The sequence below is a fragment of the Lithobates pipiens genome, unplaced genomic scaffold (assembly GCF_037356315.1).
Source record: "Lithobates pipiens isolate NorthernLeopardFrog02 unplaced genomic scaffold, aLitPip1_a1.2 Scaffold_22, whole genome shotgun sequence".
Taxonomy (NCBI): Eukaryota; Metazoa; Chordata; class Amphibia; order Anura; family Ranidae; genus Lithobates; species Lithobates pipiens.
In genome coordinates, this window is record NW_027507784.1 from 263,102,009 (window position 1) to 263,125,961 (window position 23,953).

Sequence of the window (23,953 nt, forward strand, 5' to 3'; positions counted from 1 at the left end):
CTTCGGTACAGGCCATTTGGATGGGTGACTTTAAAACCGCACTGAATACCAGTCTAGCTAGATCTCGACCAATGATGCCCAGGGGGCTGTGCATGAAACCAGATTCTCTAAATTAATGTCTACTTTTAATTTAATTGACACATGGTGACACTCACCTGAGCCTATTCATGTTGTTCTTCCACCCATAATACTTTATCCCGTATAGATTTCATTCTGCTATCTCATATAATTGCTTCACGGTTAAAGGAAGCAGCCTTTTACCCCAGGCTTCTCTCTGATCAAAGTCCTTACTGGACTACCCTGACCATCCCGGTTGATAAACTGCCCCGCTCCTGGTGCTTAAACCTATTCTGGCCCATCACTGTTGCCAGAAGATGGCAAGCTCATGAATAACTGGAAACTATATTTCACGGAAAATGATCAGACTGCCTCCCCATCTGTGGCGTGGGAATCTTAAGATGCACATTCACACCACCCTGATCTCTCACATTAATATGTTGACGGCTGACTCTGCTGCTGCCACTGATAAGGTGATAGCGGAGTTATCCTCCACTGAACAGTTATATGCATGCGATCCCACACCAGCCCAGGCTGACTTGCTCAACTTGCAAACTAGAGTAGTGAACCAGTTAAAGTATGAGATGGCTAGGCGAAAACTTTTTCTATAAACAATAACTATTTGAGCATGGCGAGCAGGCAAATTACTAACATATATAGTCTATAGTGAAGATAGACCATCGGTTCTCACATCACTTCATGGTGATGGGGGAGAGTGAATCACTGACCCTCCTAGGGTAACTGCTAAATTCTCAGATTTCTTTGAAGAGTTATACACATCTACAACCACAATGGGGATTAGATTAATCTATTTCTTGAAGGAATTACCCTCCCGCACCTCGCAGCCGATCATATAGCAATGCTAGAAGCCCCTCTCGCGCCAGGCGAAATTACGACGGCAATAGCTAGCTTTGCCAGATCCAAATCTCCGGGCTCAGATGGCTTACCTGTATGAATTTTATTTACGTTACAGTGAAATACTTACCCCTAATTACTAGCTCTTTATAACTACACCTTTGAATCTTTTGAGTAACCTCCCTCTATGAGAGAGTCAATTATTTTTGCGATATCCAAGCCAGAAAAGGACCCGGGGCAACCCACATCCTACCGCCCTATTTCCCTTTTACAGGTTGATATCAAGTTCTTAGCTCGCTGCATCAACCAAGTTATTTTGGCCCTGATACATGCAGACCAAGCAGGTTTCATGCCAGGGCATAACACCTAATTTAATCTAAGAAGATTGTACATTTACTAGCTCTACATGAGAGGGTTCACTGGTGGTGGTGACTCTAGATACAGCCAAAGCATTCGACTTGGTGGAGTGGAGATATTTGTGGAAATGCTTGGAGAGCTATGAATTTGGGCATAAGATTATCAAATGGATCCAATTACTGTATCAGGACCAAAGTGGTGGCTAATGGATGGCCCTCTCCGGCGTTTAGCTTTGCAAGAGGTACGAGACAGGCCTGTCCGTCATTCCCATTGCTATATGCACTGGCATCGGAACCTCTCGCTATTGATAGCTTGCCACCATCTGAGGTCCAGGCCCATCTCCCATTACAGCGAGCATCTCTCATTAAATATCTGGGAGTATATGTATCTAGGGTCCCAGCTGATTACATCTCCCTTAATGCAAAACCTCTCTTTACCTCTCTCTGTTCTCATCGCTGGAAAAATTGGGTTCAGGCAAGTAAAAAGGAGGCTCTGGGAGGCAGCTGCACCACAAAAGGTTTTTCACCTTAATGCATAGAATGCATTAAGATGAAAAACCCTGAGAATTTACAACCCCTTTAAATAAATGATTTCCATTTTAGAATCAAGCAGACAATGTGTATACTGTACAGCTACATACAGTAAGTTGAGCTGTGTGCCAACTTTGTCTGCTGCCAGAATTAAAAAGTCAGGCTGAGCACTTCTCTGACATTTAGGAAAGGTCTTGTATTTTCAAGATCAATCTCAGTAAATACAAGGCTACCTCTGATTGGCCAAGGTGGAAATGGGGATATCATCTGCTTGCCTCTCCACCTCAGCCAATCAGGAAAGACTTAGTATTCGTTTAAAAAATATAAGGCTTCTCCTCAATGGCATAGAAGCACTCAGCCCAACTCTAATTCCGGAAGCAGACAAAAAACAGCACCACTAACTTTTTTTCCCCCTATGCTTTTTGTGTCTCCATAACATAGGGCAGCCTATTCACTTGAATGGGCTGTTCTATTTATAACAAACACACCAAAGTAGCTCCTGCAGCCTTTCTGGCAGTGAGCCAAGTGTGGCTTGACATATTACAAAATGTGCAACTACTACTTGTTTTGGGTCTCATTAAGATGCTAATTTCAAGCATTTCTGGGAATGCAGACAGACAGAAATGTGCATGTCTGCCCGTGTTTCCAGGATGTTCAGTTGTGAATGCAGCCTGTCTGTATGCAGCTAATGCTACTACAAAATATTGCAGCACACACAGTGGCTGCATCATTTTAGAATGCAAACTGTTTTTTTGGGTTAGTTCAACCCAACAAAAGCTATTTAAAGTGATACCAAAGGCTAAGTTCACCTTTTGCACCATGTTAAACCCATATTTAGGGTGTAACATGCAAATGCCTCCCCCTCCACCATTGCACTGCCCCAATGAATCCTTTCCAGCCTGCCAACTGTCAATCCATACAGAAGTACAGGCAGAGAGCTAGATGAGAAGTTTGTAGGTCTGACATTTCACCGGCAAGCCACTGATCACAGGTGCCATGCTTTGTTGGGCCCTGTAAAAAATAAATAAGGGTACACAAATATGAAAGAAGTTTTTACATACTTCAAAGTGTCGATGTAAGCATAATTCCTTTTGAGGACAGTCTTCTTCATCACAAGAAGAGTCACTTCCATCATCCACATCGTCCTCAGAGCTGAATGGACATCGGTCTCTTCGGCATAGATCCTGAGATGTGTCAAGCTTTTTATACACACTGGACACTGGGCGGACATTGGCATTAGAGTCTTTTCCAAAGTAGTAAACATCGGACACAGTAACGTTTTGCATCTTGCTTTCAGGAGAGCACGTATTTCTATTTACAGACATCATGTTAATACTCTGCGAGGGATTCCCCTCTCCTGAGTCAGCAAACACAATGGAGCCATTGCTGCTCTCTGTGCTCTGGATATCTTTAAAGGGTCTGCAAAAAATAAAAATAAAATGAATAAGTGCCAAAAACTCTAACAAGATAATATGGTATACATCAAAAAAGGAAAAAAGGGCTCTACAACATACCTGCATTGTGCAGAATATAAGTAATCGAAAATCACTGCAGTATTGGATACCTGTTTACATTCCTTATAGTTTGCACTGCTGTGAGCGTTTTTAAAGCAAGTATGTAACATAGTAGCAAGAAAAATGCTCTGTAGGAGGGGGTAGGAAAACAGACCTCATTGCTTGGTGCCCCTAGTTTTCAAAGCACAGGGCATTTTGGAAGGGAAAAGTTAAAAGATAACTGTACCTCTAGTACAGTTGTCCTTTAAGCATTTTGCCCTTTTTTTTTTTTTTTTTTGCACATGGTAGAATCAAACCTTTTAGACTAGAACTGACCTCAAACCTCCAAAACATTATATATTTTCTGAAAACATAAAAGCTCACTAAAATCAGTTTTAATGCACACAAACATAATAGAACCCCCATTTTGAAAAATAAATAAATGATGCTGTGCCAATAAACTGCACAGATCCGTGAAAAGGCCAAAAAAGGGCAGAACCCCAAAGAGGCAATGCTTTAAATGACATTAAATGGCTCATCACTTTACAGAAAATAGTAAATAAGGGACGTTTGTTTACCGCCAACGTACACACCACTGCCCAATCATTTACATACCTATGCACACCCTATGTGCACATTTGTATTTGTGTGTGTGTGTGCACGCACTTTTCCATTTTTTTCATTATTTTTATTTTATCATTTTTTTTTGTTTAACACTTGTTTGCCATCACAAGGAAGCCAATAAATCCCATATGTGATAGCACTGAACAAGTGGTAGTCTTTATGGGGGCATCAGGGGTCTATTAGACCTCTAAAGTCGCCACTGCCCTCTGCTCCACCCAATCAAGCACAGACTATGCTTTACCTGCTTTTTCCCCAGCTTTTCAAGCAGGATTTAGGCAGTTATGAACCTGGAAGTGCTCAGAGGTGATTTCAAGTTATTTAGTTAGTTCAACCAATAGAAAGAAAAGAAACAGAAATCCTCCATATTCACAATACTAATCCGGTCATGTGATCCAGTTCTCCCGCGTTTTCAGAGAAGAGGAGGGAGTGCCAACAATGTATGGGACCATAGGATCCACTCTATGCTTTACTAGCCTTTGCTGAGTGGGCTTTCCTCTCCCCCGCAGCCACCGGAAAAGGGGATCATGTAACCAGACTGAAAATAAGCAAGGATGTACTGTACATCTTTCTTACACAGGTTAGCCAGCATTGTGGGGGGGGGGGGGGGGGGGGGGGGGGGGCCTGGGTTGCTGGGATTAGTTAGGTTTTATCTCAGAATTCTACTTCAATCTGGCAGAGGTTCTAACTGCTCCCTACTAGAAGAAAAAAAAATTTGGCTGGATTTCCAGTTTCGGACACTTTACAGGATGACAAGTAGACCAGCAAGTCAAAGAACTAAACAATGCAAATGGACATGAAGGGATAAGTAATTTAACCTACTAGAGGAATGTACAGTGGGGAAAATATTTATTTGATCCCCTGCTGACTTTGTAAATTAGATAGAGATTAGAATATCAACCAAAAATCCAGACAAAAAAAACACGATACAAATGTTATAAATTGAATTGCAGTTCAGTGAGTAAAATAAGTATTTGATCCCCAAGCAAAACATGACTTGGTACTTGGTGGAGAAACCCTTGTTGGCAAGCACAGGTAAGACATTTCTTGTAGTTGGTTACCAGGTTTGCACACATCTCAGGAGAGATTAGGGTCCACTCTTTGCAGATCTTCCCTAAATCCATAAAGTGATTATAAAGGCTTGTTTTTTTTTTGTTTTTTTTTTAATAACATACACATCATACTTGCCTCCTCTGTGTAGTTGGTTTTGCACAGAGCAGTCCAGATCCTCCTCTTCTCACATCACTCTTTGCTGCTCCTGGCTCCTCGTTCATATCGAGTGCCCCCTCAGCCAGCAGCTTGCTATGGGGACACCCGGGCCGAGTCAGAGCTCCGTGTATCCATTCAGACATGGAGCCCCAACCTGGCCCCGCCCACTTTCTCCCCTGATTGGCTGACTGACTGACAGCCATGGGAGCCAATGGTGCTGCTGCTGTGTCTCAGCCAATCAGGAGGAGTGTCTCGGACAGCTTAGACATTTGTGGACATCGCTGGAGAGAGAAGCGGCTCAGGTAAGTAATTAGAGGGGTGCTGGGGAGGCTGCTACACACAGAAGTTTTTTTTATCTTAATACACAGAATGCATAGGACCCCTTTCAAACTTGGGCGCTTTGCAGGCGATACAGCCGCTGCGGTGTCTCCAGTGTGAAAGCCTTGAGGGCTTGCACACTGGAGCGGTCCGCTGGCAGGACAGTAAAAAAAAAGTCCTGCTAGCAGCATCTTTGGAGCGGTGTATACACCACTCCTGCCCATTGAAATCAATGGGGCAGTGAGGCTATACCACCGGCATAGCGCTGCTGCAGCGCTTTGTGCTGGTTTTAACCCTTTCTCGGCCACTAGCGGGGGTAAAAGCGCAGCCACCCCCACCCCAGTGTGAAAGGGGTCTTAAGATTAAAAAAAAAACCTTATGCCTTTACAACTCCTTTAAAGGTTTCTTAGCTGTTATATGGCAATGCGAAGTTTCAGCTCCCTCCATACATTTTTTATAGGATTAAGGTCTGGAGACTGGCTAGGCCACTCCATGACCTTAATGTGCTTTTTCTTGAGCCACTCCCTTGTTGCCTTGGTGATATGTTTTGGGTCATTGTCATGTTGGAAGACCCATCCATGACCCATCTTCAGTGTCCTGGCTGAGGGAAGAAGGTTCTCATCCAAGATTTTATAATAAATTGGCCCCATCCATTGGCCCCTCAGCGCAGCAAAGTAAGCTTGCACCTTTAGCAGAGAAACAGCCCCAAAGCATAATGCTTCCATCTCCATGCTTGACTGTAGGGATGGTGTTCTTGGGGTCATAGTCAGCATTTTTCTTCCTCCAAACATGGAGAGTCGAGTTAATACCAAATAGCTAAATTTGGTCTCATTTGACCACAGCACTTTCTCCCAATGCTCCTCTGAATTATTTAGATGTTTATTAGCAAGCTTCAGATGGGCCTGAACATGTGCCTTCTTGAGGAGGGGGACGTTGCAGGTGCTTGTTACCAATGGTTTGTTTGGTGACTGTGGTCCCAAATGCCTTGATATCATTCACAAGCTCCCCCCGTGTAGTTCTGGGCTGATCCCTTATTTTTCTCATGATTATGCTTACCCCATGAGGCAAAATCTTGTATGTCGCTCCAAACTGAGGGCGATTGATGTTTTTTTTGTATTTCTTACATTTGCAAATAATTGCTCCAACAGCTGTCTCACCAAGCTTCTTAATGTTGGTCTTGTAGCTCATTCCAACATTTTGCAGGTCTACAATCTTGTCCCTGACATCCTTTGACAACTCTTTGGTCTTGCCCGTGATGGTGGATTTAAATGAAAGAAATTCTGTGGACAAGTGCCTTTTATATACCGTATATACTCGAGTATAAGCCGAGATTTTCAGCCTCTTTTTTGAGGCTGAAAGTGCCCCCCTCGGCTTATACTCGAGTCATCGCTGTCTGCCCGCTCGATCAGCGTGTCGAGCAGACAGACAGCGGCCATTCTATCATTCAAAAGCCGCGCCTCCGGCTCCGCCTTCGCCTGTGATAGGCGGAACACTGAATTTCCCAGCAGCCTGTGTTCCGCCTATCACGAACATCGTATCATCCTCGTACTACGGACGAGGATGATACGATGTCCGTGATAGGCGGAACACAGGCTGCTGGGAAATTCAGTGTTCCGCCTATCACAGGCGAAGGCGGAGGCTTTTGAATTTTACAATGGCCGCCGACGAAGAGGGCACGGGACGGAGGCAAGGCAAGGCACGGCACGGGACGGGACGGGACGGAGGCGAGGCAAGGCAAGGCACGACACGGGACGGAGGCAAGGCACGGCGGCAAGGCACGGCACGGGACGGAGGCAAGGAGGCAAGGCACGGGACGGAGGCTCGGGACAAAGGCTCGGGACACAGGTAGGCTGGACACACACACACACACACACACACACACGGATGGAGACACACACACACACACACATGGATGGAGACACACACACACAGGGATGGATGGATGGAGACACACACACACAGGGATGGATGGATGGAGACACACACACACACACAGGGATGGATGGATGGAGACACACACACACAGGGATGGATGGATGGATGGATGGACACACACACACACAGGGATGGATGGACGGATGGATGGACACACACACACACAGGGATGGATGGACGGACACACAGGGATGGACGGACACACAGGGATGGACGGACACACAGGGATGGACGGACACACAGACAGGGATGGACAGGCATGTCTCACCCTCGGCTTATACACGAGTCAATAAGTTTGCCAGTTTTTTTGGGGGTAAATTGGGGGCCCCGGCTTATATTCGGGTCGGCCTATACTCGAGTATATACGGTACATAAGTTGCGGTTGGGAGCACTGTCTTAAATTGAAAGGACTAATCTGTGTACCATATGAGCACATATTGTAGCCAGTCTGTGGGAGCCAGAATTATTGTTGGTTGGTAGGAGATCAAATACTTCTTTTACTCACTGAACTTCAACTCAAATTTATAACATTTGCACAATGTGTTTATCTGGATTTGTGGTTGATATTTTGTCTCTATCATTTAAAATACCCCTATGAAAAAAAATTATAGACCCTTCATTTCTTTGCAAGTGTTAAAATTTACAAAATCTGCAGGGAATCGAATACTTTTTTTCCCCCACTATATAAACTATAGTCATGAAGAAAGCAGCAAGAGATAAAAGAAAAAAGAAAAAAAAAAGTGAAGCAATACTTACTCCTGAGAATTTTGGTTGGAAGGACCTCTAATGGCTTTTAATGTGGGGAAAGCTTTGCCTAACAAAATCACAATACAAACAGAGACAGAAAAAATAAGAAAATAGCATAATTTAAACAATTCTGGTCAACTAGAAAAAAAGAATAATGTTCTATAATAAGGAGTTGAGAATAATACAAACACTTGTAGCTTAAAATCTTGCAATAGGAGAGATGCAAAAGGCATTCCAGTGTCAGAAACTCTATAGAACTGTGTATGGAGCCACACCCACCACATCATGCTGACCAACAGGAGCAGAAACAGAGAGGCCTACTATGACATATTGTGAAAGTGTGGCCACACACACAAAATCAAATCCCTGTAGAATACAGATAGATAATAAAATAAACATATTTAAACTATAAGGATACATTAAAAGTTATTCTTCCCAGAAAGTATTACTGGCCTTTTGAAACTACACTGCGGAAATGTCAATCAGAAAAAAATGTTCACATTAACGTCACATGACTTTAGTGCGTTTGCTGTGAACTTTGAGGAGGAATGGCTACACAGTGCCTGCAGCCACAGAGGCCAATGAGAGCTAGTTTAGAAGCCAATATCGGTTAGTTAAGAATATATAAATAGTTAAATGCCCAATGCTTGGCCACATGTTCTCTTTAAAAACTTTAATTTACAATCCATAGCCATCCACTGGGTAGAAAGTCCCCTATCCACAGGAGAGAAAGGTGCTCCATATGAGAATATCTTTTAATTACATTCAAATACAATTTTTCAGGACAAGCTTTCGGGTATGTCCCCTTCTTCAAGGTCCAAGCAGTACGGATTTACACATTTTTAAGCAGAATGTAAAAACAAAACAAAAAAAAAAAACACACATACAAATCAATGGCAATAAAGATAACAGAAGAGTTAGTGAGATAAGACAGAGGGAGAGCTATGGAATGGGGGGGGGGGGGGGGGTTGCTAGTCACAGAGGGGGTTGTAAAACTTTAGTATAATGAGTAAGGAAACCTATATCTAAATTCAGGCCATTATTTTTTGTGTCAAAAAGAATTATCATTCTTAGTTCAAAGGTTTTCCTTTCCTGGATAGTTCTGAAATTCCCTTTAAGAACTAAAACATTGAGGTCTTCTATAGTGTGGTTTGGTTGTGAGAAGTGATGTCCCACAGGTGTACATAAACTGTCTTCTTTATGTTCCTTGATGGTATGTCTGTGTAAATTCATCCTCGTTTGCAACTTCTGTCCTGTTTCACCAACATAAGATCCTTTGCTGCACCTTTTGCATTGGATGAGGTACACAACATTGCTGGAGGTACAGTTGTAAGATCCCATGATATTGAAGGTCCCGTTTGTGTGTGTGACACTTTTGGATAGATTGATCTGGTTGCATAGTTTGCAGCGCTTTTTATTGCAGGGTTTGCTTCCATTATTTGTGACTTCATAAATCAGAGTGAAGTTTCCTGCTGATTAGTTTGTGTCTGAGGTTGGGTGGTTGTCTGAAAGCCAATAATGGGGGTTGTTGGAATATTCCTTTCAGAGTGTCATCCTCTGTTATAATTGGTTGTAAATCTTTGATTATCTTTTTGAACCCTTCTAGTGCTGGTTTGTATGTGGTGACTAGAGGTACTCGGTTATTTGTTTTTTTCTCTGTGTATTGGAGGAGATTTTCTCTTTGGATTTTCAAGGCTGTGTTTATGCTGTTGTTGATGGTTTTCTCTTTGTAACCTTTCTTGTGGAAGGAGTCTGCCAGTGTTCTGAGATGTTTATCTCTGTCTTCTGGGTCTGAACAAATTCGGTGGTATCTGATGGCCCGTTTAGTGTGTTGTGGGTGAAAACTGGAACTGTGAAGATAGCTGCATCGGTCAGTCGGTTTTCTGTATATCGACGTGTGAAGCTTGTGATCCCTGATGTATACTGTGGTGTCTAGGAAGTTGACATGTGTGTTTGAATAATCCATTTTTAGTTTAATAGATGGGTGAAAAGTGTTGATCAATGAGAAGAATTGGTTTAGATTTTCTTCACCTTCAGTCCATATCATGAAGATATCGATAATATCTGTATGGCTTTTGTTGTATGCTGTTCAGAAATTTGCCCTCCAGGTCAGTCATAAATAAGTTTGCATATTGGGGTGCCATTTTGCTACCCATAGCAGTACCCATACACTGGAGATATATGTCATTATTGTAAGTGAAGTAGTTGTGTGTAAGAATGAATTCGATGAGCTGTGTCACATCTTCAGCAGTGTATTTCTGGTTTGGTGAGGATGATAAGAATCTGTGACATGCCGACAACCCATCCTTGTGAGGGATGTTACTGTACAGAGATTCTACATCCATGGTGACTAGAAGTGTATTTGATGGTAATTGTTGTATATTGTTAAGCTTGTTCAGAAAATCAGTGGTGTCTTGTAGGAAACTCGCAGTGTTCATGACTAAAAGGTTTTAACATGTTTTCTACAAGGCCTGAGATATGTTCGGTAAGTGTATTCATACCTGTTATAATGCGTCTGCCTGGATTTCCTGGCTTGTGAATCTTGGGCAGCATGTAGAAGTCTCCAATTTCTGGGTTATCCGGAATTGCATTGATGAGTTCTGAATGTAGGTGGCTTGGTATGAGATCTTTTAATTGCTTAGTAAAATCCTGGGTCGGATCATATTCCAGTTTTTTGTAGTAAGTAGTATTTGCCTCTGGCCCTCTTGTATATATTTGTCTGTATCCATCACAACGACTGCTCCCCCTTTATCTGCTAGTTTGATGGTTATGGCCTGATTATTGTGCAGATCATGTACAGCTCTTCGCTCCAGTGGTGAAAGGTTGTATAATATTTTCTTTTGCTGGGTGGATAGCAGGGATGTAGCTCGTAGCCTGAAGCTGTCAATATAGGTATCCAGTTTGGGGTTGCGTCCTTGTGAGGGTGTAAAATTGCTGTTCTTTTTCTTTTTGTCACCTCCTATTGTCTTAGGATTCCTTTTATTACTGTGAAAAAATTATTTGAGCCTTAGTCTCCTAAAGAATTACTCCATATCTGACCATACCTGTAAATTATCCAATTTGGTGGTTGGGCAGAATGTGAAGCCTTTGGAGAGGACTGTTTCTGGTGTAAAAAGTTTATGATTTGACAAATTTATGATTCCGAGTTCCTCTGTTATATCCATATTTTCTGTCAAGTCAGCATTTATACAAGGGATACCATGGGATTCTGGATCGGGTTTCAATTAGCTGATAGCAGGAGTTGTAGAAGTTGTGTTTGTTTTTTGTTGTTTAGGTTGTATCCAAAAGGTCTGCTCTTGGTGTAGCTTTTGGAGTTTTTTTGCCTTCCTGTTCATGGCAAGTTTTTGCAGTTGTCTTTGTAAGGTTTCAATTTCATTCTTAATTTGGTTGATGCTTGTAGGGTCCAATGGTGCTGAGGTTTCAAACATCAACTGATTTTGTTTCCGGATTGTTTCCCATCATACACAGCCAGGCCATCAGATACCACCGAATTTGTTCAGACCCAGAAGACAGAGATAAACATCTCAGAACACTGGCAGACTCCTTCCACAAGAAAGGTTACAAAGAGAAAACCATCAACAACAGCATAAACACAGCCTTGAAAATCCAAAGAGAAAATCTCCTCCAATACACAGAGAAAAAAACAAATAACCGAGTACCTCTAGTCACCACATACAAACCAGCACTAGAAGGGTTCAAAAAGATAATCAAAGATTTACAACCCATTATAACAGAGGATGACACTCTGAAAGGAATATTCCAACAACCCCCATTATTGGCTTTCAGACAACCACCCAACCTCAGACACAAACTAATCAGCAGGAAACTTCACTCCGATTATGAAGTCACAAATAATGGAAGCAAACCCTGCAATAAAAAACGCTGAAAACTATGCAACCAGGTCAATCTATCCAAAAGTGTCACACCTTCGGACCTTCAATATCATGGGATCTTACAACTGTACCTCCAGCAATGTTGTGTACCTCATCCAATGCAAAAGGTGCAGCAAAGGATCTTATGTTGGTGAAACAGGACAGAAGTTGCAAACAAGGATGAATTTACACAGACATACCATCAAGGAACATAAAGAAGACAGTTTATGTACACCTGTGGGACATCACTTCTCACAACCGGACCACACTATAGAAGACCTCAATGTTTTAGTTCTTAAAGGGAATTTCAGAACTATCCAGGAAAGGAAAACCTTTGAACTATGAATGATAATTCTTTTTGACACAAAAAATAATGGCCTGAATTTAGATATAGGTTTCCTTACTCATTATACTAAAGTTTTACAACCCCCTCTGTGACTAGCAACCCCCCCTCCATTCCATAGCTCTCCCTCTGTCTTATCTCACTAAGGTGTCCGTTTAGTATATTTTGATATTTTACATCTCTCGAGTTCTCTGCTCTTCTCTGAGATATTTGTTCTCACCCATGTGGCAGTTTAATATATCATGTAGATCACTTCTCCCACTGAGAATAGAAGTGATCTACAAACGCTCTGAGAATCTTGAACGGCTTCTGTTTCTGTAATCTCACAATAGCTCAGGAGATTTCAGTATCAGAATCCCAAAGTGAAATAAGAAGCACTCCACATACACTGCACATATTAAGTTAATAATAAAGATATAATCCCCCTACCCAATAAAAAGACACCCCATAACTGTAAAACATTCTAATTAATACATAACATATGTGCATATTTATGCGAATGGTGTATTCTGAAATGATAGTACCCTATTTGTCATGCAGATATGCACCATTCATATAAAAACAATATATATATATATTAAATAGTTTAAAGTAATTTAAAAAAAGCATAACAATAAAAATATTAAATTAACAATTAAAATAATAATAAATAAATACATAATAATAAAAAATAAAATGTGTGTGTGTGTGTGTGTATGTGTAAAGTATATATGGCGTTTTTCACACAGGCGTATTAACATATACACTTATGCAAACGCAGTGTGTACTGGACTCATCTGATGCTCTTAATTTTACAGCCACCTTGCGTTATCAGCAATGCATCATCTGCGCAGCTGTCAAAATTACAGCATCAGTTGTACTTCTGTAGCCACAACACTGCCTTTATATATATATATATGTGTATATCTGTGTGAGTGTGTATATATATATATATATATATATATATATATATATATATATATATATATATATATATATATTAGGGGTGCAACAGATCGTCACTGATCCGTGATTCGAATGGGTCACCCTGTTCGGATCGGCACACGCAGCGATCCGCGGTCTCGGCCTTAGGAAAGGTCACGGCTTCGGCCTAGCTCTGGAGCGGCAGCTATCTTGGTGCACCCGTCAGCAGTTTACGATTTGATCGCTCTGTCAAATGATGGAGCGATCACTTGTAAACAAATGCCGGTTCCTCTCTCCCTTCTGTAAAGTGGAGGGGAGAGATCGGATAGAAGCAGCGCTGTGGGCTGGATCTGTAGTGTCCACAGCGCTGCTCTGTAACAACTGCAGTCACAGTCATCCCTCCATACTCTGCCACTACTCTGCAATACCCTGCCAATACCGTGCCAATACTCTGCCAATACCCTGCCAATACTGTGCCAATACCGTGCCATACCCTGCAATACCGTGCCAATACTCTGCAATACCGTGCCAATACCGTGCCAATACTCTGCAATACCCTGCCAATACCGTGCCAATACTCTGCAATACCCTGCCAATACCCTGCCAATACCCTGCCAATACCGTGCCAATACCCTGCCAATACCCTGCCAATACCCTGCCAATACCCTGCCAATAGTGCTATACCATGCCAATACTATGCCAATACTATGCCAATACTATGCCATAGCCTGCCAATACCCTGCCAATACCCAGCCAATACCCAGCCATACTCGGTAATACCCAGCCATACTCGGTAATACCCAGTCATGCTCAGCCAATTATTATTTGCTGATCCGAAAAATGATCCAATCCGTGACTCTGATCCCAGGAACGATCCGTTCCGTGAGTTTTTTGAAAATATATATATATACACACACAAATGTAAATATATACACACACAGATTATATATATATATATATATATATATATATATATATATATAATCTCTGTGTGTAATTGTATAGTTAATGTAATTGTAACCTGCTGTTGGTGTATTTTTCACGGCAGTTAAGAACGTTTTTACTTTCATTTTTGGCCACGGGAGAAGGAAGAAGCTATTCTCTGGCAGAGATCTCCTGCTATCTCCACCTCTGGGCTGGAGAAGCCAGAAAGGAGAACTTGAAAGAGAAGCACAGAGATAAAGTGGCATCTCTGTTTACTAAACATGCCGTTTCTGTTGCAGTCAATGCAGCCGTTCTGTGTTCTGAGATGAGAAGAGAAAAAATAGTTCTCCAGCACTCATCTCGGTATATTAAACCTGCAATGCTCTGAGATAAGCAGAGATCATCCTGATCTCAGCCTATCACAGTTTATTAAACGGACACCTAACTTATCTTTATTGCCATTGATTTGTATGTGTTTTTTTTGTTGTTTTTTTTTTCTCTTCTTTCCCTCAGAGGTGTTTTTTGTTTGTTTTGTTTTTACATTCTGCTTAAAAATTTGTAAATCAGTACTGCTTGGACCTTGAAGAAGGGGACATACCCGAAAGCTTGTCCTGAAAAATTGTAGGTTAGTGCAAATAAAAAAAGTATCACGGACAGTACTCAATTTTCTCTGTCACAATTGCACTAATACGGCTACAATCACATTAAGTTTTAATTACATTGAAATCCTTATTACAAGACACGTAGTAAGGTAGCATCAAGCAGATAGAAACAAGGCACTCAGCAGGGGAATAGTCATTTGACACACATGGTGTCAGATGCCAGCAACAGCCATAGCCCTTGATCTCAGCAAAGTTGCTAGTCGCTGTCTGTAGGATAGGTTAGTATAAAGCTGGTTTAAACTTTGGCCGCTTCAGCAGGGACTAGACAAATTTCAATCAGTTTGCGGCCCTCCCTTTTTTACAGATATTGATCACGAGACTGACTTCTGTTGAATGGACAAGTTGAAATACCTTATTTGTGCAGATGAAAGAATCTGTTCGTTTTTGGGCTCAACAGAAAAAAACTTGGGTCCCTCTTTGCTGCTCCTGGCCCCTCCCTCCTATCGAGTGCCCCCACAGTCAGTATCTTCCTACAGGAACACTGGAGCAGAGTCACAGGGGGCACACGGAGCCCCGACCAGGCCTTCACCCTCTCTCCCCTGATTGGCTGACTGAGTTTGATTGACAGCCGCGGGAGCCAATGGCGCCGCTGCAGTGTCTCAGTCAATCAGGAGTGTCCCGGACAACCTAGACATTCATGGACATCACTGGAGAGAGATGGAGGTCAGGTAAGTAATTAGGGCGTGCTGGGGAGGGTGCTACACACAGGCTTTTTTATCTTAATGCAAAGGAGTTGTAAAGACAGATAAAATACCCTTTGCCTTTACAACTCCTTTAACCAATCTTCTTTTAGAGCATGTTTGGGCCTTATTTTTTTTTTCAGATCAGCAACAGAGTCTCTTATCGTAATGAATTACTAAAAAAGTTAATATCACTTACATTTTGAGTGTGGTGGCTTAACATGTTCCATCCAGGCTGTATTGTAGCCAACAATATTGGGATGCTGCAGGCCAGCCAACACCTTAACTTCACGAAGAACCTGGTACAGATAAAGGCTATCCATCAGCAAACTGCAGCAAGACTTACAACACTATATATTTTTTTAAAGGACAGTTTTATTCCAGACTCTGATTAAGCTAGCTCTCCAACTATCCATCCACCCCCCAGCTGTATTTAGCAAGTTTAAAAGAAAAAAAAAAAAAAACTTGGGAAAAGGGACAATTTAGGTATGAGGACTTCAGGTTTTAGTGAATATCTGTTTGCTAGTTTAGTAATAGCAGTAGTAGTGATAGTCTTCAATTTATAAGTGAATAAATTTACACAACAGCCTAAAAATCAAAGCCGCAAGCACAATGTGACCAAGTCACCTTTAAAAATATGGGTATATAAGTGCTGCGCTAATTAAAGGGGTTGTAAAGGGTCGCGTTTTTTCACCTTAATGCATCCTATGCATTAAGGTGAAAAAACAACCGACAATACCGCCCCCCTCAGCCCCCTCGTTTTACTTACCTGAGCCTGTTCACCTGCTGCGCACTCGCGCCGATGTCCTCTTCACCGCTCAGCCTGGCCGTTGATTGGCTAGAGTGGATGGATTGAAAGCAGCGCAGCCATTGGCTCTCGCTGCTGTCAATCACATCCAATGACGCAGCGAGCCGGGGCGGGGCCGAGTGATACAGTGAGCGGCTATAGCCGCCGGTCGTATAACGAAAGCACGCCCGCAAAAACTAACCACCATGCGAGAGAGCTCGCATGAAGGTGGTTAGTTCTTGCGGGGAGGAGCTGAAACGGCCCCAGATTACTTGGTGTATTTCTGAGAGGCTGGGTCAGCCTGCAATGCTGGGCCTAATGATCCAATGGATACATGCTCGTGATTTCTGTGGAAGAGACTACACTGAAGGGTTATCATTAATGGTTTCCATTTTAAAGTACCTACCTGATTCCTCACTTGCAAGTAATTGGAGTTTTTTTGTTTCATATATCCATCCTTATGCACCGATTATGCATCATATGTTTGACCATACTGATTACTTGTATCACCAAATCTTTAATTTAGTAAACACCAGTAACTGATTGTGGGTAAACGTTATCAAAGGTCTCGTCTGCACACCCTAAACTTGGGTAAGTGCCACAACCTGCTACAGAACTGGCAAATACACAACTGTCTTGAAGGCAGTTTATTTAACTCACCAATAGGATTAGAAGCAGGCGTCCAAGTACCTGACAGATAGCAGGTCTCCAATATCCGGACCCTGCCATCTGCTGAAAAGGCTATGGGCCTGCTTGAAAGTTTTACAGTGCCTTGCAAAAGTATTCACCCCCTTGGCTTTTTACCTATTTTGTTGCATTACAGCCTTTAGTTAAATTTTTTTTTTAATCTGAATTATATGTGATGGATCAGTACACAAATAAGTAAGTAAGTCTAAGTTGGTGAAGTAAAATTAGAATATATACCGTATTTATCGAAAAAGGGGAAAACCACGGGTGCGTGTTATACGCTGACATCGTACCTCGGAGGGGGAAGGAGGGGGAAGAGTACCTGAAGTCACCGAGCAGTCATCGCCTCTCCACTTGGCTCTAATGTCACACACAGAGTACCTCCTCCGCCACCGGCATTGGATCAGCGTTCTGTCTATAACAGGAGCTGGTCCAATGCCGATGGCGGAGGCGGGATTGTGTATGTGACTGCCGACTGAGAGCCAAGTAAAACGGATGACGGCTTAGCGATTTCCTGCAAGGAGAGATGGCGAGCTGCATTGATGGGGGAGATCATTCTGCAGATGGGCACAGATCAGGCTGCATTGAGGCTGCAGATGGGCACTACCACATGATGCTCACTGACCATTATTTTACTTCAAAGTGGTTAATTTAAAATAAAAGTTTTTTTTCCTGAAACTTCCCTCTTAAATTATAACTTTCCAAATAAGTAAGGGACAATGTTGTTGAGAAGTACAAGTCAAGGTTAGGTTATAAAAAAAAAATATCCAAATCTTTGATGATCTCTAGGAGCACTATCAAATCTACCATAACCAAATGGAAAGAACATGGCACAACAGCAAACCTGCCAAAAGACAGCCGCACACCAAAACTCATGGACCAGACAAGGAGGGCATTAATCAGAGAGGCAGCACAGAGACCCAAGGTAACCTTGCAGAGTTCCACAGCAGAGACAGGAGTATCTGTACATAGAACGACAATAAGCCATACACTCAATAGAGTTGGGCTTTATGGCAGAGTGGCCAGAAGAAAGCCATTATTTTCAGCAAAACACAAAAATGGCACGTTTTGAATTTGCGAAAAGGCATGTAGGAGACTCACAAAATGTATGGAGGAAGGTGCTCTGGTCTAATGAGACTAAAACTGAACTTTTTGGCCACCAAAGAAAACGCTATGTCTGGCACAAACCCAACACATCAAATCACCAAAAGAATACATCCTGGTGGTGGCAGCATCATGCTGTGGGGATGTTTTTCAGCAGTCGCGGCTGGGAAACTGGTCAGAGTTGAGGGAAAGATGGATGGTGCTAAATACAGGGATATTCTTGAGCAAAACCTGTACCACTCTGTGTGTGATTTGAGACTAGGACGGAGGTTCACCTTCCAGCAGGACAATGACCCCAAACACACTGCTACTTGAGTGATTTAAGGGAAAACATGTAAAATCTGTGGTTAGACTTAAAGATTGCTGTTCACAAGCGCAAACCATCCAACTTGAAGGAGCTGGAGTAGTTTTGCAAGGAGGAATGGGCAGTAATCCCAGTGGTAAGATGTAGCAAACTCATAGAGACTTATCCAAATAGACTTGGAGCTGTGATAGCCACAAAAGGTGGCTCTACAAAGTATAGACTTTAGGGGGGCTGAAGAGTTATGCACATTGACTTTTTCTGTTATTTTGTCCTATTTGTTGTTTGCTTCACAATAAAAAAAAAAAAAAAAAAAAAAAAAAAAAAAAAAAAGTTGAGGGCATGTTCTGTAAATTAAATTATGCAAATCCTCAAACAATCCATGTTAATTCCAGGTTGTGAGGCAACAAAACACGAAAACTGCCAGGGGGGTGAAAACTTTTGCAAGGCACTGTAGCTAAAGCCAACAGTCTACTGCCAACTCTAGTACTCACATCCAACCATGCATATTATTTTCACCACCTAATATGGGTGCAGTCCTGAAGGCATTCCACTTCATCACGTTGCTAATTTACTGTCCAATAGGTAGGCTGGTTACACAGGGCACTAAAGTGTAGAGCCACTTCACTGGAAGAATGGGTTCCTGCATGTCCCTAAATGTTGAAACCCGATGACTCATGACTGCAATGAATTCTTTATTTTATGGTACTGCATTGGAGATGCAGACTAGAATACTGCAATCACTGAGCAGCAAATATCACCTGTGATGTATTTCAGTTATCTTGCAAACCTGGCCTGTTAGTGGGCCCTGAGGAAAGGGTTGATGACCACTGCTCTAGTTCACAGTCTCATTCCCTCATCCACCATTAACACACTCTGCCCTATGAAACATACCTTTTTACAATCTCTGCGTGACACCTTCTTAATCAGAATTTTTTTTATTGCATAAAACTGGCCGTCCAGCTTGTTACGGACCTACAAAAAATAAATAAAAAATTCTAAGTATAGTTACATAACATCATTCTAGCAGGTGCAGTGTTGAATTTGCTGTCTTGTATAGATGATGATTGAAACCAAAAAAGTGAGATCCTCGCAAAAGTATAGCGTTTACAAAATAGGGGATAGTTTTATGGCATTTTTATTAATCATTTTCTTTTTACTAGTAATGGCGGCAATCAGTGATTTTTATTGTGACTGCAAACATTATGGTAGACACATCGGACATTTCTGACACATTTTTGGGACCATTGTCATTTATACAGCAATTAGTGCTATACAAATGCACTGATTCCTGTGTAAATTACACTGGCAATGAAGGGGTTAACCACTAGGGGGCAGTTAAGGGGTTAAGTGTATCCTGGGGAGGGATTCTAACTGTGGGGGGGGGGGGGCCCACATGTGGCACGTCACTGATCTCTGCTCCCGTTCACAGGGGTGATTGGGAGCCTAGCCACTGTCACTAGGCAGAACGGGGGGAGATGCTTGTTTACATTAGCATCTCCCCGTTCTCTCTGTGAGACGATCGCGGGTAACATCGAGTCCGTGGGACCAGCGATCCGACTAACGGAGCTTGCTGCGGGCGTGTGCGCCCGTAGGCCGCCTCTTAAAGGGCAACGTACAGGTACGTTAGTTTGCCTGTACGTGCCATTCTGCCACAGTATATCTGTGTGAGGCGGTCAGCAAGTGGTTAAGGGTACCAGGAAAAGACTACCGCTATCAACGGTGATATGCCGTGAGTGGCGGCTCCCATGCGCGGGAGTGACGTCATCGAGGCTTCGTCGAATGACAGCGCCGGAGCAGCGAGACCCACCGAGAAGATGGAGGCTCCATAAACAAGGGGGCAGCGGTGACTTCGCTGGCTCCTGTGTCAGGTAAGTGACACATAATGGACTACTATGCGATGCATATTAGTCCATTATGCTTTACCTTTGCAGGGAATCAAAGAGGAAGTAAACCCATTAGGGTTTACTTCCTCTTTAAGGGTGGACACACTGGGCAGACCCACCCACTAACTTCTTAAATCTTGGGCATTCCTGCAGCAGATTTTTTTTTGCTGGGGTCTCCAATTGTGCCTCCTGCTGCAAAATAATTGATAATCCATCAGGCAGACAGGCCTCCTTGGCAATTAACTTGAATTGGTAACAACACCCAACATATAAGAGGATGCAGGAAGTCCATCCCATCATCATCTCTAGAAGAACATCCATTCTCTATCCTGAATATGACAGCAGAGGAGGAATGGACCAGATTGGAACAAGCGCATTGTTTGAGCTTTATTTTATAAGGGTGACCAATCTTTAAAATTAAATAAAAAGAGAAAATTACAGATATATAATTACAGATAATTACAGATATACTAGCTGTACCTTGTAGACTTTTCCATATCCACCTTTCCCAAGCTGAGCAATTTCTTCAAACTCATTCAAGTAACGAGAAGTCTGTGCCTCGGCAAGCACATCCTTTGCCCTAAAAAAAAAAAAAAAAAAAAGTATCCAAATTAGTTAACGGAGTTCATGAGAAGTTCCAGATTTGCTAATGAATATAGGTTCCTTACCTGTTCAAATGTAGATTTAGGTCACCATTGATTATTTCCTACAAATAATAACACAGGTTAAGAACTACGTGAAAAAGTTGGCTTTCATGTATCAAAGTGACTTAATGAAAACAGATAGCAGTATCAACATTAGATGTGAAGGATACTGTTTCCAACACTTAAAGAGGATGTAAACCCTGATGGGTTTTACCTCCTTTTTTTACCCCTGCAAATAAAAGCATAATGGGCTAGTACCTGCAAACGAAGCCTGCATTGTTACCGCTGGTGGCCGCATACATCTTCGCCCCTCTTTCTTCTGGGGCCACGGACTCCGGCTCTGTGACTAGCTGGAGTCCCCTGACCTCACTCCCACGCATGCGCACAGGAGCTGTCAGTCACTTGCTAGTGAAGAAACGGCATAGAGGGCCGTTTCTTCACAGCGCATGCGCTGATGATGTCGGCACATTCGTATATGGTAAATATATCTTAAACCTTGCAGGTTTAGGAGATATATACAGTATCCTACAGGTAAACCTTAGGCCCCTTTCACACTGGGGCAGTGCAGGCGTCGGCGGTAAAGCGGCGCTATTTTTAGCGGCGCTTTGCCGTCGTTTTAGCGGCGGTCTGCGGCTGCTAGCCCCCGCTAGTGGCCGAAAAAGGGTTAAAACTGCCCGAAAAGCGCAGTTGCAGTGGCACTTTGCCATCGGTATAGTCGCACTGTCCCATTGATTTTAATGGGTAGGAGCGGTCTAGGAGCGGTGAATACACCGCTCCCTTCATCACGCCAAAGATGCGGCTAGCAGGACTTTTTTCACCGTCCTGCTAGCGCACTGCTCCAGTGTGAAAGCCCTCGGGGGCCAGTTTTTTCAGGCACTACACAGGCGCAATTTTTAGTGATGTAGCGCCTGAAAACCGCCCCAGTGTGAAAGGGGCCTTAGTATAGGCTTACCTGTAGGTGCAAGTGGTAAAACTAGGTTTACAATCACTTTAAATGACAGCTGTCGCAATACAAATATGGGAGCGGAATTCATTTAACCCAATACATCACCGATGTGCCACAAGCAGTCTGAAAATTCTCCCACTCTGTAAGTGGTTAACTCACCAAGTAGTAAATTCAGGGTGAAGATAGCCCCAGAGTCTGCACCTTTTATACATTTCTACTCCGCAGGTTTACTTCAAAAACAATTCTAGACAAATTTACAGAATCTTCCTTTATTGCTGATGCGAGTACTGGAAAACTGGAGTTTCTGCAGTGAAAGGGCCCGACAGGCAGGAGCAAATTAGACTACATTTGGGCCTGCTCCAGAAAAGAACAAGGCTGTAGTAAGACAGAGGTCCTGCTTAGACAGGTGCTGTTGATGCAGTGTGAGAACCACATACTAGATGTGAGTGCCCAAGGATGTCTTCTTGTTTTTACAGAGTTTGATGGCTGGAAATTATATTTGCATAGCTTATACTTCTAAGTGGCAACTGTTTTATTGCCATTATCCACAACACAGAAAATTAAAGGGGGTACAAAGAACCCTAAAATCAACACAAAAGTGTGTGGAATCACATTTTACACGTTTACTATATAAATGCTCACACTCCTATCTATAGGTCAAGAGCTAATAAACCATTTTCACATGTTATATTCGTTAATTGAAATCTGTCTTTTATAAAAAGTTAACCACTTGATTTCTGGAAGGTTTTACCCCTTTCATGACCATGGCATTTTTTGCTATTTAGCACTGTGCTACCTTAACTGACAATTGCTTGGTCATGCAACACTGTACGCAAATGGCATTTATAATTTCTTTTCATAAAATCTGAACTTTCTTTTGGTGGTATTTAATCACCACTGGGTTTTGTACTTTTTGCTATAGAAATTTTGCAATTAATCCAAAATGTATTCTGCTACATTTCTGGTAAAAAAAAAAAAATCAGTATATATTTAGTCTGTGTTAAAGAGTCTACAAACTATGGCATATACAATTGTGCCCATAGGTTTACATACCCTGGCAGAATTTATGATTTCTTGTCCATTTTTCTGAGAATATGAATGATAACACAAACATTTCTTTCACTCATGGTTAGTGTTTGGCTGAAGCCATTTATTATCAATCAACTGTATTTAAATCATAATGGCAACAGAAACTACCCAAATAACCCTGATCAAAAGTTTACATACCCCAGTTCCTAATACCGTGTATTTCCCCCCTTTAACATCAATGACAGCTTGAAGTCTTTTGTTGTATTTTTGCATGTGGCTCTTTATCTTCTCAGATGGTAAAGCTGCCCATTCCTCTTGGCAAAAAAGCCTCCAGTTCCTGTAAATTATTGGGCTGTTTTGCATGAACGGCACGTTTTGAGATCTCCCCAGAGTGGCTCAATGATATTGAGGTCAGGAGACTGAGATGGCCACTCCAGAACCTTCACTTTATTCTGCTGTAGCCAGTGACAGGTTGACTTGGCCTTATGTCTTAAGATCATCGTCATGTTGGAATGTCCAAGTACGGTCCATGCACATCTTTCTGGCTGGTGAATGCAAATGTTCCTCCAATATTTTTTGATAACATACTGCATTCACCTTTCCAACAATTTTGACCAAATTTTCTGTGCCTTTGTAGCTCACACATCCCCAAAACATCAGCGATCCACCGCCATACCTTTCATCATAGGTCTTGTTGAATCCTTTCCAAATGTAGTGTTTATGGTTGTGGCCAAAAATCTAAATTTTGGTCTCATCACTCCAAATGACTGTGTCAGAAGGTTTGAGGCTTGTCTCTGTGCTGTTTGGCATATTGTATGTGGGATACTTTGAGGCATTTGCATAGTAATGGCTTTCTTCTGGCAACTTGACCATGCAGCCCATCTTTCTTCAAGTGCCTCCTTAATTGTGCATCTTGAAACAGCCACACCACATTTTTTCAGAGAGTCCTGCATATCACCTGAAGTTATTTGTGGGTTTTTCTTTGCATCCGGAACAAACTTCCTGGCAGTTGTGGCTGAAATTTGAGTTGGTCTACCTGACCGTGCTTTGATTCCAACAGAAG

At 42.3% G+C, this 23,953-nt stretch overlaps 1 protein-coding gene across 2 annotated transcripts in view; it reads right to left on the reverse strand.

The window, feature by feature from the left end:
• The window catches only part of EIF2AK1 (eukaryotic translation initiation factor 2 alpha kinase 1), an 81,582-nt gene that overhangs the window by 27,470 nt on the left and 30,159 nt on the right, over nucleotides 1-23,953 (reverse strand). For both annotated transcript variants that reach the window (XM_077449031.1, XM_077449032.1), the window contains exons 4-9: nucleotides 20,940-20,977; nucleotides 20,752-20,851; nucleotides 19,280-19,360; nucleotides 15,706-15,805; nucleotides 8,132-8,189; nucleotides 2,861-3,218 (exon numbers count right to left, since the gene is read on the reverse strand). In XM_077449031.1, the coding sequence (XP_077305157.1) occupies nucleotides 2,861-3,218; nucleotides 8,132-8,189; nucleotides 15,706-15,805; nucleotides 19,280-19,360; nucleotides 20,752-20,851; nucleotides 20,940-20,977 (735 nt within the window). The remainder of the gene's footprint in view (nucleotides 1-2,860; nucleotides 3,219-8,131; nucleotides 8,190-15,705; nucleotides 15,806-19,279; nucleotides 19,361-20,751; nucleotides 20,852-20,939; nucleotides 20,978-23,953) is intronic.